The following is an 18,852-nucleotide window of genomic DNA, read 5'->3' on the forward strand; positions in this document are numbered from 1 at the left end:
CACCTACACGCTTTGCGCGTCTTTAACCATTCGTCGCACTATAAAGTCACTAGAGCGTATGCTCAACGCCACTAGTTTCCTTTAATCAACGCACACGATTTGCGACGCATGGGCGCACAAGTATAGCTAAGCGCTGATGAAGCAGGAACCCCGCCTGCGTGGAGTATCAGTCCTTGCACTGTCGCCCAACCTGCTTAATTAGTTACTGCAACGTCTGGTTAACCTCCCTGCCTTTCCTTCTCCACTTTTTCCTTCCTTCCTTCCTTCCTTCCTTCCTTCCTTCCTTCCTTCCTTCCTTCCTTCCTTCCTTCCTTCCTTCCTTCCTTCCTTCCTTCCTTCCTTATGGTGTGTATTTCAGAGTATGCGTATGCACCTACGGGGTTTCGTTCTTTCAATTAACGGATAAATTATATTACAAGATGATGGTGCTTTGGCCTAAACGCGGGGATAAGGATTGGTAGGTTAAGTGAGGGTAGAATGGTACGGACGCTTTGCAATCGCCCGATTATACTATGCCTTTCGGGGCGAAGTCTCATAGGATCGGAGAACTGGACTGTTACCGTCAGCTTGGGCTGGAGTAGTCCACTCTTCAAGGGCGTACTATTATAGATGCATGGTCACGGTGTTTTTTCCCTGTATTTCCGAGCCTCGAGCACACCCAAATTTTATGTCGCATACTGTCGGCGGTCGTCCTGTATCGTATACGTTGTGCAGTCGGCGATGCATGGTCCCTGTGGTTGCCGCATTTCCATTGTCGTATTCGACATATGGGTTGGCCACTTGGCGAAGACATCTTCCGTCATATGCGGAAGCCCTTGCGTGCCCCGTTTACCAGAACTTAAGCTCCGCAGCTGCTATCCTTCGATTATTGGACGAAAGTACCTGGGTAATGTCTAGCACATGTCTCTGTTTTGCTTGTTTGCTTAGTACATCCAATTGCTTTCGGTGATCTCCGCACGGAGTAACCGTAGCACAATACGCACTCGAGCGGGTATGAAGTTTCTCGCTCAATAACGCAAAGTTCGCCTATAGCGCTCAAGCTTGCCCACTTGTCGCGATATATTCAATCCGTGACGTCCGCACCGCATGCGACGTTGAACTATAATGGCAGAGAAATTTCACCTCGTGCTTTTCTTTTTTGCATTTCATTTCGGTTTTCTGGCCGGTGATCCCAAGACATCGATTGTGTGCATAATCATCACTTTAATTTTACTGTTGGCAGAGATGGCGAAGTTTCTTTGCCACTCCACCGCGTGACGCATGGCCTTCATGCTTGGCTTGCTGTCATACGCAATCGTCAATGTCGACCCAAGGTTCCTCGTAGTGTCAACAGCAGCCCACCGCATTGTCGTCTGATCCCAATTATAACCGGTATCTGTATGCACGGTGACGTCATCACCAGTGCTTAAAGTGCTCAAAGTCAGCCCCCCCCATCTCCATTTTTTAAGGAGGGGCTTGGCTTCTCCTCGGCAGGTCAACTGTAGCACTGTATCACCCATTCGACAAGCGCTGGAGGTGATTTTATTGCCAGTAGTGCCTTGCGCGGGCTAATTCTAGCTCTCTAATTTTCCGATTAATTATTTAATTATGATTAATCGGTTGACGTGGCATTAGTAAAAACACAAAAGCAGGTATTGTCGTACTGCTGCGCCCATTTCCCCTAGGTACTGCACGTGACCGTCACCACCCTTGTTCGACTAAGATTCTTGGCACAGCATATACTGTTTCATGAGCCACCTGATCGTGAAGCTAACTGCTCGTGAATTATAGTGAAGGTTCATCTTGGTTTCTTCATGTTACCAGATAATTTTCATTTGTTTAGTTGTTAACTATGAGTGCTATGTTATACCAAAGACGCATGCATTTTGTCCACATTTGTAGGTAACTGGCTGTGAAGCCATAAAATGTATTGCTGTAGTGCCTGAGGTGGTCAATGAAGCAATGTAACTAAAGTTCTATGTCAGTAAAATCAGTAAACGTCAATACAGAAAGCCTGGTATTTTTCTTACGTGCTTCTATTGTTTGACCTCTTTCACTGCCGGATTCTGTGATTCATCACTTCCCATGGTACGTATAATCGTGTGAGTGGGCGCGCGCTATACTGGTCATCGCCCTAAGAGCCCCCCTCCCCTCTCACTGAAGGAGGCCTGGTCGTCACCTTCGTTTGGCGTAGAATCTCTCTCGATACCTCGGGCTCTCGCCCGGCGTTGAGAATTGCACTCTTCGTTGGCCGTTTTCTTGGGCTACGGCTTTGAGCGGTACCTATAATCGCACCTCTTTCCACGGCTCTATTGTCGGTGCTTTGGTCGACTGGTTCTCCGGGCATGGCCCCGTTATGGAAGGCCTCCCAGACTTCGTAAATTCTTTAATAGAACCTATCTCTTGGCCAGAATTCCTTGCTAGCAATTCATGGCTTATGACTCTGTATAAGCTCCAACTTGGCTGACCAAATGACTCGTTCACCATCCTTTGTCCCAGACAACGCCAAACACGATCGCTCGCCTCTGACCCTCGAGATCTCCTCCAAGCCTAGAGGTTGATTCTCTTGACTGGACACACGTACACTTATGAATGTCTGCTTCCTTCGCCGCAACCTTTCCCGGGTGTAGGAAGTTGGGAGGCTTCAGGTTGGGGTGGCCCTGACACCTGCCGTCACCTATGCCTGGGTTTTCACAACTGCAATCCCCGAAACGTGTCCCAATTGTTGTCCGGCTCTTGCACATACGACATACATTCATCACCTACAAGTAACAATGTCGCATGGGTTACTATAGATGACGCCACAGGTGGCGCCTCATCCGCACAAAATTCCGCCATTAACCACTGAAGGGCATTCTTGGTTCGGCTATCGTGGGATGCGCTTTCATGAGGCTGAGTGCAGCTCCGGGTGCGTGAGCCCGGAATACAACAGATGGCGATGAACCTGCATCCACCAGTGGAATTCCTCCCAGTACCGGGAGGAATTCCACTGGTTTATCCCACTGGTTTACCCTAGCCATCCCGTGGGAGCAGTATCTCCGCGGCAGTCTGAAAATTATCTGCTGGCATCGGGGAGTGACGCCCGCCTAGCTGATCCACCGCAAAGCATACCGTTTGCACTGCTTGGATGCGGAAGGCCAACGTGTTTTCTACTCATTGCCAGAAAAACAGCTGTCACTTTTGACTGTGAAGGAGAGAGAGAGAGAAACAACTTTATTAATGTGAAGATAAGATGGTCGTCTGGCATGGCCGCCACCTCCTCGGCTCGTCGAATGGCCCGGAGTTGCACGTCGAGGCTAGAGTTCTGGAGCACGTTGTCGCACCCTTCGGGCGAGGGAGTGGTCAGGAGATCAGGTGGGGGCGGGTCCTTACTGCAGTCCCAGAGTATGTGTGCAAGGGTGGCGGTCATGCCGCACTGCTTTCACTGTGAAAGAGAATGAGCCGGGCACAGACGATATAAGGTACGAGCGCACATGGCCTATATACTGGAAAACCTCTGAATAACGAACGACAGATACGCTAATTCGTTATTGCGGTACCTGCATCGCACAGGGCGACGCGCGTTCACTTGATGTCATTTTAGTTATTTTCACCGCATACCAAATTCGTTGTCGCAGTACCTGCATCGCACAGGGCTACGTGTCTTTATTTGATGTCGTTTTAGTTATTTTTACCATATACCCGCCTCCAGCCCCGCTCCCTTTCGTTCCACGAGAAAGAAAAAAAAAAAAGCACCAACGCGAGTACAGATTTCGGGTACGTTCTTGGTCGGCACGCGCCACGTAGGAACGTCGCGGGTGTCCATAGCGATTCAACCGTCAGCTGTTCACGGCCTGTCAGCGCCTCGCGCTCGCTTCCTCCGCGCGTGCCGACACGCGCGTCATGCAATGGGGCGACCCGAGGAGCGCAGCGGGCCTCGCCTGCAGCGCGAAATGTTTGTTTGGCCTTCGCTTGTTTCCCGCGCTTGAATGCGCCGAGCGGTGCTCGGGCACGAGCGAGGCGGCAGGTGCGACGCTTTCTTTCATTGCGACAGCGCACCGAAGGAGTATAAGCAGTCCCCGACAGAGAGAGCGTGAGAAGGCGGCGTACGTGAGAACCGCCCTGTGCGCGAAGAACCGGCCTCGCGGCGAAAATGAGCTCAACCCTGCAGCCGTCCCTGGCCTCCCCCTTTGCGGCGGAAGGGGATGCGCCGCTTGCTGAACACGCAGCAGTGAAATCACAAACAAAATATTGAAGCGGTAGTCGCTGACCACGCGCCTTCTTGAAGTGGCGATGATAGTTCAAAGCCCCTTTATTTTGATTCCCACAGAAAAGAGAGAGAGAGAGGGAAAACTAAATAAACGACAAGCAAGGGAACGCTTGCTCCAACGAAACCTATTCGGGCTCGACGCGGTTTATAGAATTTAGAAAACGAGGAGGCGAGGAAATTGAAGTTAACATATTTTTGAGGGAAGTGAGAGCTATCAAAAGAAAGAATGAGTGAAAGAAGGACGGAGGGAAGGCCTAGTGACTTATACTTTTGAATTTCTTGTTTATCTTCCTTTTGAACGACAACAGTGTGTCCTCTTCCGGAGGAGGAGGACATACTGCTGTTGGTACATGTGTACGTGTCCTTACCCCCCCCCCCCCCCCCCCCCTGTTATGTGCGAGCTCACCTCCCGAAAAAGAATAACAAATAAATTATGGGGTTTTACGTGCCAAAACCACTTTCTGATTATGAGGCACGCCGTAGTCGACGACTCCGGAAATTTCGACCACCTGCGGTTTCTTAACGTGCACCTAAATCTCAGTACACGGGTGTTTTCGCACTTCGCCTCCATCGAAATGCGGCCGCCGTGGCCGGGATTCGATCCCGCGACCTCGTGCACAGCAGCCAAACGCCATAGCCACTGAGCAACCACGGCGGGAAAAAAAAAAATTACGGTGACGCCATTGACTCGAGCTGGGATGCTATGAGATAAAGTGTTTCTTTCGTTCTCTCTCACATGTGTCGCTTGCAAACAAAAGAAAAACCGCTACATGCTACGAAGTGTCACCTGCATTCAATCGAAGAAGTGGTTACAGAGACATGAACCTTGACTATAGACAAACTTAGGATCCTCGAAACTTCACATACAGCTACGATATCAAGTAACTGCAGGCGCCAGCGACGGTTCAGTATTGCTCATATTGTGAGCCTCGACTGTTCGTATATTTCTCCGGCCGCTATTCATTCACCGCAGTGGAATCGGTAGCTGCCAGTCAGTCGCTAAATATATGTTCGTTGTATACACGCGTATTGCGCGTTGTGTTCGTCGGCGAGGCGTGTAGGATGCACAAAACGGAGCTGGCACGTGGTTCGTCGAATTCGACGTGTAGAATGCCGGAATAAATCGAAACTCGAACAAGACGTCGTAAACTACTGCGTGTCTCTGGATTTACGGGTTCGTCAGTTTTCTCTCGTTGTTTTTCGTTAGTGTTGCATAGTTACCAGAAAAGAAAGTGAGAGGAACCGAGACTGCGAATTGGCTACAAAGAGCAGAAACGAAAATTAGACCATGGAGATTTACAAGAATGTTAAGAAAGAAACTAGTGGGGGGAATGTGTACGATAACACAAAGGGCAGTGCCTTGCTATTTGAGGCTCGAGCTGGTTGCCTAAGGGCAAAAACGTACCGGAGCAAATATTCGCAACAAGATGAGGCATGTGTATGCTGCAGCAAAAACTCGGAGACCCGCTCAGCACATCTATAATGGAATGCGAAGGGATTGACCCTGTAAGATCCGTAGGTAACGTACACCTGCCAGAAGCGCTTGGATTTAATGTAGACGGAAGCATCAACCGGTTGGCAGTGAAGATAAGCAAGAGACGTTTAGAGCATTGGTGGAAGAAAGGCAGGGAAGAGATCGATACGACCGGATCTTCTACAGGCACAGGTAGCGATACAAGGTAGATAGAGAAGACCTGAGGAAGGAGGACGGATAAACTTGTAAAAATGAGCTGACGGTGGAGTTTGGGCGGCGTCCCTAGACCAGTATGCCGTGGGCCTGAGCCGATAGCTTGGCCCTGCGCACCAGACAATGCTGGTCTTCAGGGCTTGGGCTTGAGGAAGAAAAGAAGATTAAAGAGATGTATACAAAAATTTTAGAATGGAATACATCTATAGCACACTTGATTAAATCAAGCAGGCTAGGTGACTATTTGTCACCGGTCAGTTTCAAAGGGGGTGACAATAAACCGAATATGAATATGCAACGTTGTGTGTATGGGCTGCCACATTGAAGTTGCGGCCTTGATTTTCATGTCATTTCGCTGTGTTCGAAAACACGCTTCATGTGGTTACTTTTCGTGACCTGCGACGACACGACAGACTATACTATATCAAATTAGCGCCATTTTTCCCCCTCCAAAGCTGACGGTAAGAATAGATGATTAACCTACTTTCATACAGTTGCACGTGCACCTGACATCAAATACGCGATGAATAAACTCCGTAATATACTTACCTTCGAAAAGGAGGCAGAACGTAACATAATGTACGCAGGTCAACACACTTGCCTGGAACGCGCTCCTCACGGCCTCAGCAGCAGCCAAAGCATTGGATGACCAGCACGGCCGAGAGTAGACATGATCTTTAAGTTAGCCGTGCATGGTCACATCCAGCAGGTTTTTTGTACACCACGGGCTATCGCCAGTGCCGCCAGCACAGTCCCGAGCAGGCGCCTCGTGCACGTTCTAAACAAGTGCCTTGACCTCCGTATAAGCGGCCTCGGCAGGATTTGGTGAGGTGCAATTTGAACGCCGGATCACATAGGTAAGTCCTGCGTGTCTTCGTTCCCTTTCTTTCTTCCATTGTCTATACATATAGTTTCCGCGCTGTGGACTTGCAACATGGATCCATGTTTCTCGTTGGTATATCGATATACCAACGAGAAACGGGCCAGCTATAGTTGGTGCGGTGATTAAGAATGCACATAGTGGGGTTCAGCACAACACTGCACACAAGGATATAGTATATAGGCAGGAAAAACAGGCGCTGGACGCACATGTGACATACAGTGCTCTGCTGTAGTTACCCTTCCTGTGCTTTGGCGCTGAACACAGCCTGCCCTCTTGTCCCCACCTGTCTGCGCATGCGCTAATTAAATTATGCAGTAATCAGCGAACCGCAAGGCGGCACTGACGCGACCGAGCGACGATCGACACGCACCGTGGGTCGGGACCGCGAGCAGGCGGCGGCTGTGGCACGCAATTACTCAACCCTGAGCTGGCAGGGGATTCGAGTGCGACAGCTAGGCTTCTCGGAAACCGGGAGTGACGCGGCGCGGACTGCGTGGCGCGTATACCGCTGAGGCAACCGGTCGAGAACTGCGTATACTGTGCGCGCGGACGTGGAGGTTTGTAGGGCGCGTACGCGTGCACGTTTTATTTGTGACTCGCCGAGCTCATTCACTTCACGCAACATACTCGCCCCATTTGCTCAACGTAAATAACGAATGTTCGCAATATAATGCAAATTTGCTTGTACTATGCTGCGACTATTGTTTCTTACCTTTAAGAGCTTTTCTTTTTAAAGCCGTTATCTAATGTTGCTCTGAAGAGTCACATATGTGGCAGGACGCTCCGCCACTAAGGAACACAAGTATACATGAGCTGGGGTCCTGCGGGTGCGTATGGTGATATATTTATATAACGGTATTTTATGTATCCGCAAGCCGCGACTGGCTTCAGTCCTGTATTTGCAACTTACGCCAGTGTAGTTGTAACGCTAATTACAGTGGGATTCTGTCAACTAGCTAACTGCGCATCGTGATTAGACGATTTTGAATAAAACTGTCATTAATTTGAGTGAACGAATCGCCCTCTGCGCTGGCGTTGTACCGCAACAACGGCGTTCGTGATATGTCTCGACTCTTTCAAAAACGACTTGTTTACTTTCCTGCCGGTCTGTTTCGTCAACTGACGTTCAACAGCAGAAACCGAATGGCACCATTGAATCGGCGCAACATTTCGAGCGTGAACGAGTGTTTTACGCTTGCACATTTATGCACATCACTAACGGTGCGTGCAGAAGACGGCCTGCAATCCACGGCCGGTGGCAATGTATAATTCAGGAGCATGCAAATTTTACACTCGCTGAATGACTCGCTTGCTCCACTGCTCCTCTTTGCTTCGAAGCAAAGATTTATGCCGCTCCGCCAGGAGGCATTCGAACCAAACCTGGCGCGCAGTGCAAGTCGCACGCAGACCTACGCACGATAAGGCGGTATACGGCCGTATATATACAACGCAGTGCGCCAGCTTTGTGTGTGTGTGTGTACACACACACTTGTCAAGACAGCTGCCTCGATCTACATGGCACTAGGTTATCCTGGCAGAGGGGACGGGGCGAAACCGCAGCGGAGCTGTGTGTCCTGGTGGCAACGTGTAGAGGCCGGACGTCGCATGGAGACGTCGAACGCAGTGGCTTCGCCGGGGCTTCCGCAGGAAACCGCGCCTTTTCCCTGGCAGCAATGCTGCCTCTGCCGCCAAGCAAGACTCCGCCGGCGCCTTCTGTGACGGCTCCAACAGCTAGCTCGCCACGCGCTTGGCGCGGCTTGTTCCATGGGCGACAATCCCAACAGCCGCCAAAAACCTGCTTGCACGATAACGGTCCCGGTTCGCCTTCTACTCGGCTGAACCGCGTGCTGCCCAAACAATTTCGTTGACTTGAGACTTACATATCGAGGCTCTTACCCCACGCTGCGTCTCCGAAAATTTGTGAGGTTACACTGAAGCTGACTAATTAAAGAATTTTCTAAGTAGCGGTTAGCGTCAGGCGCGAAAGAATGCGCATCGGGGCTACGCAGCCAGCTGCTCACGCGCCCATGTTTCACTTACGCAGACTGTACGGGCCCCCGGATGTGGTTTCATTTCAAAACCGTCTCTCTACAGCTTTGCGAAAAAAATGCGGATGCCTGCTGACAGCTCACGTTGAAACCATTCCGGAATCAGACGCGGCATCAAGTGCTCTGTCGAAACGGGCAATGAACTAGTGAAAACAACGGACAAAGAAAACTAACCGAGGGAGTTTCGAAAAACGCAGTGCGCGCAAAATGACAGGAACCGCCTGGGATGATATCAGAGCGAAATTCCCGGAGTGCGAGGAGCGCGCGCCACGGGAGACGATAAAACAACCGCAAGTTCTTCGTTCGTTCGTTTGCTTTTTTTTTTAGGTCCGCTCGTCTTTCTTTTTTCTGGCATGACTCATCGCGCCAGGCGTCCACAAGCTGGCTTGCGCAACCACTCGCGCATGCGCAAGCGCACGCGCCGTGCGCTGTATTCTCGTACCCGGCCGCTTTGCGGCGGCGCGTACTCTGGACCCCATCAGCGCTTTCAGCGGCAGACGACGACCCGCCGCAGTTTGGAGTGTTCGGCAGCACCGGTGTCGACGTAGCCAGCTCTGGTGCGGTGGTAGGAGAGGAAAAAGAAAAGCAAAGCTCGCCAAGCCGAACCTCCGGGTCCAGCGGACACAATCCTAGGTTGGTACTTCCATTATTCTGCCGTTTTCTGCTATGCCGCCAACTCGGAACAACGGGAAACTGCGCGACGACGTCGTCTGCTCTTTGTTTTGGTTGTGCAACAGTCAACGGGAAGGTTAGGCCTGACGCGCCGGCGTCAAAGTTGGGCGTCGGCTGCAGCTTGCGCGCCGGGTGTGTTCTGCTTGTTGCGCTTTGCTCGTTGCCACTACTGGTTATGCTCACAGTCTGTGACTGACGTTGCTTTGCTTGACGACGCTGTAGTATATCTAACCGTGTCTTGCCGATCTAATTGAAAGCCCATCCCTTAGTCATCTGAAAACAAAGCACTGCGATACGTCATAATAGTTCGTTTTTGTGTAACCCGAGATGGGGGGAGGTGTCGCGCAACTGTTGTGTGAGCTGGGACCTGTCAACCCAACTCTGGCGCGCCTCGCATCGTTTCCCTTGTTGACGGTGTGGCCAGACGTTCGCGTTCGCACTTTTCGCTGGGCCGACAGGTTTGTAGGCGCGAATAGTGCCTGTTGGGCATCATGATCCTTCTCTCCGCGGCTTTGGCTAGGCCGTCAATGACCTATATTGGTTGCGCCCGATTTTGAACAGGGGCCAATGCCACCCGGTTGGCGCTTATTTATAAATGACCAGCCGTTTTGCAAGTATTAATTTTTTTCGATCGTGCCTAACCCGCCATTGGAAAATAAATATCCCGTGGAGGCTTGGTTCTGCAGTTTCTTCCAAATTTGCAGTGTGTTTATCAGTGTTATCGTGCACTCTTGCAGTGATGCAAGAGCGTTACTCGCATGAAAAGTGTATTAGTGACTCCATCAACATTCTGTTACTTAACCGTGTGCTTTGATCAACGCGGGAATACCGAAATGCGTAGTTTGCGCTCCATGGCGTTGGTAGTCATCCCGGTACCCTACCATTACTACCGGTTAAAATTTCCTCCTATGCCCAGAACGCTTATGGGCGTAGTCTAATTGTGCCACTTTAACGTCCGATCAACGAAGCACCTCGAGCAGCTTACTGACTCTTTTCTTTTAGTAGAAACTTTAGTATCTTGTTGCTCAGGGATCCTTTATTTCGCGCGTATCTAGTTGCTGGTAAGCTCTAGCAGAGATTGTTCAGCTTTACCAACTACACCTTGACGTAGTACCAACGCGCCGTATACTATACCTTGATCTGGCTGTTGACCTTTCAAGATGCCGCACAGCGTTATATCTGCACCGTCTGCTTGTTCGCTAGAGAAAGAACACCCCTTTCCCCTCCGCCTTTCTTTTTAAGCATCGTTGCTTATTACGCAGAATGACATGGGGTAGGCAACCGTCGTGTGGTCTGCTGTAATCCGGCGCTCTCTCAATCCCGGCTCCTGCTGCGGCCGGCGCTGCGGTGCTACGACTGACGACGAATGCGTGTTGCGTAGACGGCAGTAATGGGATGAAGCCGCGCATTTTGATTGTTGCTGCAGAGAGCTGAACACTCCACGTGAATCTTTGTCGGCGCGCGTACTCGATAAAGGATGACGTGAGTTATAGCGGTTCTTCCTAGCGAAGTATGTTACTTGCGAAATCTTTTTCGTTGCATTTCCGACCGATGGTAGGTCCTGGCAGAGTTTGCCGTAATCAGCGAGATCGATTCAGGTTTTAAGGAATCGCATGCGTCCCAGCAATCAGGTCCCGACCGCTTCCTGGCAGCAAGGTTTAACTGCCGTGACTTGACGGCACGATTGGGCTGTCACGGCTAAGGTTGCGACGTAATAGCCGTAATAGCTCTTCGGTAACGATCGCGAATGGACGTGTCTGCCGCCGCCAGACCGATCGGCCTCTCTCAGCCGTGAATGTCGACTTGGCCTTGTTTGCCAAAGATCTAGGGGGGAGAGTCGGACGCGTTGCCACGTCCTCAAAATAGCAGGCGGGCAGCCTCCGAGGGGCGCGTAGGCGCCGGTCGCTGCGCTCAAAGCTTGTGCGGGGAGGCCGCTACGGCGCCATAATTCTGCCCCGACTCCCTCTCAGCGTGCTCGCGTGGGACGAGTTCGGAAGCGCGCGGCCGCGCACACCTTGGTGCCGAATGGACGCGAAAATAGTGCGCCATGCTGCGCGTATGCCCTGCACTATCTTCCGATTACCAGCATGGACATAGCTCTAGTACACTCAAGAATAGCGCTTGTAATTTTTATCCTGAGGTGCCTCTATCGTTGTCGCTGTGCTCACCTCAGTTCCACACCTCAAGTATGTCAAAGCGGGCGCGCACTGATATGCGGCGAATCCGATGTCTGTGCGCGATTACTCTTTGCGGCTAAATATCGTGCTTTCAGCGAAGGAAGTATGCTGATAAATGAACGAACAGTTTATGCAGAACGTTTCGCAGCGCAGATTGGACAAGCCGCCACACCGGAACGTGTAGTCCCAGCGCCGCACGTGGTACTGAAACGTAAAAAAAAAAGAAAAAAAAAATCTTGATGGGAGCAGACACCGCTGTAGTTTAGACTTAACCATTCAGCACAAGTAGCTTACGCGCCTGCTTGTATTCGGCTTGTTCATGCGTAATCGTGCTCAACACGCGCTCCTCCTTCATCGTCTTTGGTAGCAGACGACGCCAGTTGAACCACGCGCCAGAGCGGCGGCGTCCGGTTGATCCCCACCCCCACCTTTCATCCGCGGCGCGTAAACCCTTTCGTGGGGAGGTGGCAAACGTGACTGGGCTAGTTTCTAGGGCGACAGTGTCCATTGTTCCGCCTCCCTCCTTCACATCCCTCCTGCTGCGATGCGGCCTCGCGGCCCCGTCCGAGCGCGACGCGTGACCCCGCGCGAGCGGCGCAGCCAGAAGCCAGCCTGCCGCCCTTTCCCGCAGCCTCTCGTCGGGCTTCCTTCTCATTTTCTCGGCTGGCTGCTTTTGGCGGCGTTGCGCCTGCAAACTGGCCCGGCCATTCCCGCCGCCTTTGGTCGTGTTCGTACCGGTAAACGCCGTGGGCCCGCAGCTCGCCCCCCCACACTCCCCTCCCTCGGCGAACTGGCGATTCCTCCTGCTTGCGGAGCAATTTGTCCTATTCCTAGGCGAGGCCCTTGGGGCCTCGCACACAGTATGTAGTACACACACAGTACGTAGCTCCCCGCAGGCCGTACTTCGACATCTTCCTCCCCTAAAAGGGGGATTTCGCCTACCAATTAAGAAATGTAGGTTACGGGAGTACATTTGGCATAGGACTGGGAGAATAGGACAAATTATCCGAGTACTCCCTACACCATATCCTTGGGCCACATGCGAGTACCCTTGGATACTATGGTCTGCTGAAGGGACATTACTTTTTAAATAGCTGGGTGGGTTCTTGTCGCAGAGCAGAGGCCTGGTGTATCAGGAGATACTGTTATGGACATTACTTCAAAGTTGCTTCATTATAGTTACCGTGATGAATTGTCCACGTAAAAGATTTCTTTTCACACCTACCATGGTAGCTCAATGGTTGTGGCATTTTGCTGCTGAGCATGAGGTTGTGGGCTTGATTCCTGGGTGCGGCGTCCCATTCGAGTGGGGGCACATTGGAGAAACGCTCATCCTGAGTGTTAGGCTTGATTATGAAAGCCTGGGTGGTCAAAATTTAAAGCCCTTCATTGTTGTCTGTCATCACCCATCTGTTGCTTTGGGATGTTAAACGTCAGGCAATTTCGTTATATTGGAAAATAACTCGGCCCAGGAGCATGGAATGCTTGAGAAAGCAGTGCATGGGAGCAAGGGACGAGAAGACATAATGCGACAGGTTGACGTGGCATAGGTGCAGGTTAGTGTACGTTGAGGTGGTCATGTTTGAGTTATCACACCGTTGTTTATCATGGATGGCTTAGTGCCCACAGGCGTGTAAGCTTGTGCTTGTATAATTCGTTGAAGGGTGTTGTTTGATTTGAGTTCCGCTTCAGTGCTTTCAAAAGGTGACCCCTGCCTCAGTTTTTTTCATGACCTCCGCAGGTGTAAACATTCTGCTGATCAGCTTGAACAGCTCAGTTTAACTGGCTGCTTTAACTAGTTTGAAAGGAAGCACTTCATTAGTAGGTGAACTGCTGTAATCTTAGAAACTGCTTATTTTTCTAGCAATGCTGTTCACAATTATTTTATGGTTTGGGCAGGTGCATGTTGGTGTGTGTGTGTGTGTGTGTGTGTGTGTGTGTGTGTGTGTGTGTGTGTGTGTGTGTGTTTATATAACTAACAGCGTGTGCATGTTGACTGCCCCCCATGCTGCCCCACCCTGGTTACCATGGACACAGTGGTCATCTCCTTCTGAGCGTGCATCATGGACAAGCACCCCAAGTAAGCAGCCTGTTGTGTGCAGAGAAACTGTTGCATGGTACTTGTAGGATCTTGTGCAACCAGTAGACCTTTCATTTGGGGAGGGCCGAGACATCGCACCTCTTAACTGTATTTTGTGGATGCCTCAGCAGTGCTTTCAATCTGGGAAAGGCAAGTTCACAAGTCATGAATGTATGGTGACACAACCCTCGTTGTAAAGGCCTATAGCTAGTGTGTGTCACTAATGTAAGCACTGTTACTCAATAGCAACATTGCACAATTCGTAAGTTTTGGAAAGTGTTTTTCAGGTTGCTCTGCATACCCTAAAACCCGAATTCCTTTGTATGCCTTTTGCATTCCTTTGGACGCCTGGCCAATAGTGCCCTTTAACTTTTGGTACCCCATTTTTGAAACTCCCTATTTTGCTTATTCAAGGATCTCTGGCAGAATTCCGATGTTATTACAGGCTTATGGCCTTCAGGCATCAATCTGATGCTTCATGGCACATAATTTAAACTCTGAAACATACAGTGCTTTGTGTGGCTGATTGCCTGAAAATGTGGCTACAGTATGTTGAACAAGCCAAATCACTATTTATGTACCTTCAATAAGGGAGCTCACGGACTGTGAAAGATCGCTACAATTTGAGAAAGCCATACTCTCTAATGTTTAATTTTACTTAATTTTGCTTCGAAAACAGTGCTGAATATCACCACAGACAGAAAAGCGTTTGACCTGTTTCTCCTTATGCACCTCTGTTTTTGTGGTTTTTCTACTATTAGTCCTAAATTTACAGTTTAGTAATGTTGGCACTGTGGGTGGCTAGTCTGTACGAAATAATTTATATTTCTGCTAATACAGGAGTGCCCCAGCACATACTATTGCTGTGAGCGAAACTAGTGTACAGTGCAGACATCCTTGATTTCTGTCCTCTTGCTTTTTGCAGTTCACTGTTAACACAGAACTACAGATTTTCAAAATTTGGGAAATGTAGTGTCGCACATCTGCTACTCTAAATGTCAGCTCAGTTCAAAAATGGAATTGGTTTGTACAGAAATCGCCTGTTGCACATCCTCTCAACATAGCAATCTGGGGATGTCTGGGTGAAAAATTGAAGAGCTTTATTTTCTCGGCTACTTATTTTTCCGCCAAATAAACTCCTGGCTTTGTACAAATACTTCTGTTTGCCTGAAACTAGACAAGTTACTATTTCTGCATCTCAAGTTATCTAGAACGAACTACTTTTAATGCCCAAAAGCGTTGTCAGAACCCCAGATCACACGTAAAAAGTAGAAAAGAACTTCTGCCTGGTATTTGATAGATTCAACCTTTGTTTTTGGCACATTACCATATTGTTGTGCATATAACCTGCAGTTAGAATTTCATGCAATTCCAGGATATGTTGTATGTGTTTTTTGTATCCAGCCACTTGCATTGCAACAAAGCTTACTCAAAGGTACAATTTGCTTATAAGTGCACGATGTACTACTATAAAGCTGCATTATGGTTCAGTGGAGAGCATCTGTGAAAGACAATACAAAAGCTTCTATTTTTGATGGAAAGGCAACACAATGTAAACAGTGAAAAAAAGTAGTCGGGTGGAAAAGCGCCATGTCTAATGTGGCGATTATGTCGATTTTATTTTATGGTGCCTTTACACCAGAAGTGAACCCGTATGAAGTGGTCAAACTTTCAGTACTCCTGAATATTCGTGGAGCTTTCGTATGTGCCACCTGTTGTGCCACGGACTTAACTATTTGAATGTGGTTCTATGTGTGCGGTTACATGAGTGAGTTATACGCACAAATTATTTTGCTTCTCTTGTGTTGTAAAGGTGTAAATTATGTTGTGGTGCGTTATGGGTGATAATGCACTGTTGCACAAATGACTACTCTGCAAAAGCTGATGCTGCAGGATGTAGTCTGTGGTGCACAATCTGGCCTAAAGGAATTAATGAAAGAAAGGGGTGCTCTTGGCCCATAGAATTGTCTGCCAGTCAGATTGTCATTTCCTTAACTACCTTTAAGTGCAATATAGGCATTTGCTTTAGTAGAAATGACTGAGGGCTAGCACATTGGCTGTGGGCAGACTTGTTCATAGTTAGTACGACGAGCATTGCCAAACCAAAGTGATGTCTAACCATGTGACTCTCCTCAAAGCTTATTTCATTTGCTCTGCACATATGTGCGCTACATCATCAGATGTTGTACAGTGTTGGCTGATGGGATGACCACGTATTCCTAGGGTTGCCGACGAGATTCAGCAGGAGCTTGCAAGCTTCAACGCTGCCTCCTTGAAGCACACCGAGACCCAGGAGAAGGTCCTTCTTCCTTCCAAGGAAGGTTTGTGTCTGCCTTTCTGATTAATCAGTGTTGCACATTTTCTACCATTTGTTTGTTTGTTCGGAGGTCTTACCTGGTCTAGTTGCCCATTGCCTAGTAAGTGCTAGTGCATGCTTCCTTGCATGTATGTTATGGTGTCGATGTTGAGTCATTACGGTCAAACTGCCCGCTATCATTTGCAGTGTCCAAATTTCTTAGTGGAGTAAAAGTGATAAACGCAGGCCGTTGGTATAGGAAATCTTTCTGAGGCTGTTTTGTGACAATTTCATTTCCCATTCTTCTTGCCTTTGTCACAAAGCTTGCTTGAACGCAGCTGTGCTGTCACGTTATTAGTACTAGGATCTGTCACTCGGGATGACGGATAAAAATGGAAAATGAAATATTGTTGGAAGAAATGGGCCCTGGTATGGTTGTGCATAAATCAATATTGTTGCAAGCAGTGAGAGTACAATCAGTGGAAGTTTAAATCTGAGCAAGTCGAAAACAGCTGAAGTGCATTGTTGCATTACCAAGTTTGACTGCATTTGCAATGATGGCACAATTTGATCTTCAAAGCATACGTGTAGGACTATGCGATCACTGGAAGTCGGCTACAGCACAATTGCATGTCACACTCCCACGTAATTAAGCACAGCAGGCGTTGTGGTTACGTTTTTGTTTGTGACCTGCCATGGTAGCTTAGTGGCTACGGCATTGCACTGGCACGCTTGAGGTCACAGGTTTGCTCTCGGCCGATACCGCTGCATTTCTATTGGAGCAAAATGCAAAGCGCCCGTGTATTTAAATTTAGGTGCATGTTAAATAACCCCAGGCAGTCGAAGCTAATCCAGAGTCCCCTACTATGGCATGCCTCATCACTGATTTTGGCACGTAACGCCACAGAATTGACTTTCATTTGTGTTCACATTTCAATTTGTGATTACCTTGCCCGGTGGTTTGAGCGCTGTTCTGGCACCTAGAGTTGCAGATAGTTAACCTGTTGTCTTGTTGAGTCAGTGGCCTCGTGGAAAGGCAGGTGAGTTTCCGTGATGGTAACGGGAGCAGGTAAGGCTGTCCATGAAATGTGGTCCGCGTGGCCTGTCGTGCAGATGTGCAGCAGGAGAAGATCCACAACAGCCTGTTGGAAGGTGTGGAGCAGTTTGAGAAGACAAGCATGAAGCATGCACAAACACAGGAGAAAGTGTGCCTCCCCAAGAAAGAAGGTTAGCGTCGGGTGCGCAAAGCTTCTTGCTGGTGCCACTCCTCAGAAATTTAGCACTTGCAGCTCCGTTAATTCCTTGGTGTTGCAGTCATGGCAGCGAGCGATTGGTGATGGATTTGACTGGCAAAGCAGGCACTGCAAAGTAGATGCAGCAAGTTCTGATGGCCGAAATTCAGTAGGAGCATTGCTAGAAACTTTTTATGTAAAGGAAAATTTAGTCGCTTGTATTTTTGTTTGCGAAATATTTGGTAATGAAGTGTGCTAATGTTCACTTCCATGTAACCTGAAAATCTATTCTCTTGGTAGCACGCTTTGTATGTATATTATAGAGGTGGGCGGATATAAACTTCAAATATGAAAATAAAATTGAATATTGAATAGCCAAATGCAAGTGCATGTATTTACACTAGGATTTCAGTAGGATTAGGTTCCACACCCATACTGAGTACTGCAAGAAAGACGGGTATAGTACAGCAATAAATGATGTTTTAAATTTAAGATCACTAATTGTCATTAAAAATGACTGTATGAATAGCCTCGAAACTTCAGAGCATGATTGCAAACAAGCTTTCCAAAAAAGAATGGCTGCTGTATGACTGTTTCCAAAAACGCGAAATGTTTGCCAGGAAAACATTAGTTGTGGAGAAACAAAGAAATGCTCCTGAAGGAGTTTTGTGCCATAAATACATGTAAAAGGAGGAGTTTTAAGAAAAAAGAAATTAAAAGTTGTCGCATAAAAGATGAAACTGATACATGACCAGACTGCCAGAAATGCTAAATGACAGGCTAGAAGAAAAATTGTAGGTTGTCGCGTAGGCTTTCACAGTGAAACTGAAGACAGAGCTTGCGTTACCAATTTATTTCTGCATTATTGAAATGTTTTGATCACTTTAACATTTAACGTTTAACATTCGTTAACATTCGGTTGTTGCAAAATATTTGGTTGGTTGGTGGGAAATATTCGGCAATATCTGGTGTAGTAGTGGACTAAGTTAAGTATAATGAACTTCGAGCATCTGTGGGAGTGGCACTGCATTTTATTTATGCTGCTTGTTGCGAGGGCTGCTGCGAGTTTGGTAGCAATATGGAGTGGCACCAGTGAAGTGTTTGCTCTGTGTACATTTCTTCATCTCTTGGTGGTTGGGTCTTGGCATGGGCAACCTTGCCACTGTCTTCGTCTCTTTCCTTCATTGTGACAATGTTCTGTTCTTGTGCTTTTGAGAATGCATGTATTGTTTATTATTGCTACTTTATTAAGCTCTGGTGCACTTGCACTGAAACTGTTGAACTATAAAACACAAGCACTTGCAGCATCCTGCAGTACGCCTTGCCAAAGGTTTGTGCCCTGTTGTGTGTTAAGTAAATCAAAGTAAGCATTGCTGTGTATTGCACAACCACTCTTAAAAACAATATATGTGCATTTTGATTGTCCCTGTTGAAAGTTCGTGTGTGAATCAGTATCGCGAGTCTGCACCTTGCATATGGCTAGTTCGAATAAAGTGCAGTGTCTTGGCATCGCATGAACTGGAGCAAGGTACCTCCTGTTCGCACATTA

The 18,852-nt window shown here is 48.5% G+C and overlaps 1 protein-coding gene across 4 annotated transcripts in view; it reads left to right on the top strand.

Annotated features, from left to right (window-relative positions):
* The window catches only part of cib (thymosin beta cib), a 46,792-nt gene that overhangs the window by 21,347 nt on the left and 6,593 nt on the right, over positions 1-18,852 (top strand). For 2 of the 4 annotated variants that reach the window (XM_065433491.2, XM_070535355.1), the window contains exons 1-4: positions 9,338-9,479; positions 13,733-13,775; positions 15,999-16,096; positions 17,185-17,298. In XM_065433491.2, the coding sequence (XP_065289563.1) occupies positions 13,759-13,775; positions 15,999-16,096; positions 17,185-17,298 (229 nt within the window). In that variant the 5' untranslated portion in view covers positions 9,338-9,479; positions 13,733-13,758. Of the gene's footprint in view, positions 1-9,337; positions 9,480-9,626; positions 9,651-13,732; positions 13,776-15,998; positions 16,097-17,184; positions 17,299-18,852 lie in introns of those variants that run through there. The other 2 variants (XM_065433503.2, XM_065433495.2) reach the window with 2 other exon arrangements.

Source organism: Dermacentor albipictus, chromosome 3, assembly GCF_038994185.2.
Source record: "Dermacentor albipictus isolate Rhodes 1998 colony chromosome 3, USDA_Dalb.pri_finalv2, whole genome shotgun sequence".
NCBI classification, from domain to species: domain Eukaryota; kingdom Metazoa; phylum Arthropoda; class Arachnida; order Ixodida; family Ixodidae; genus Dermacentor; species Dermacentor albipictus.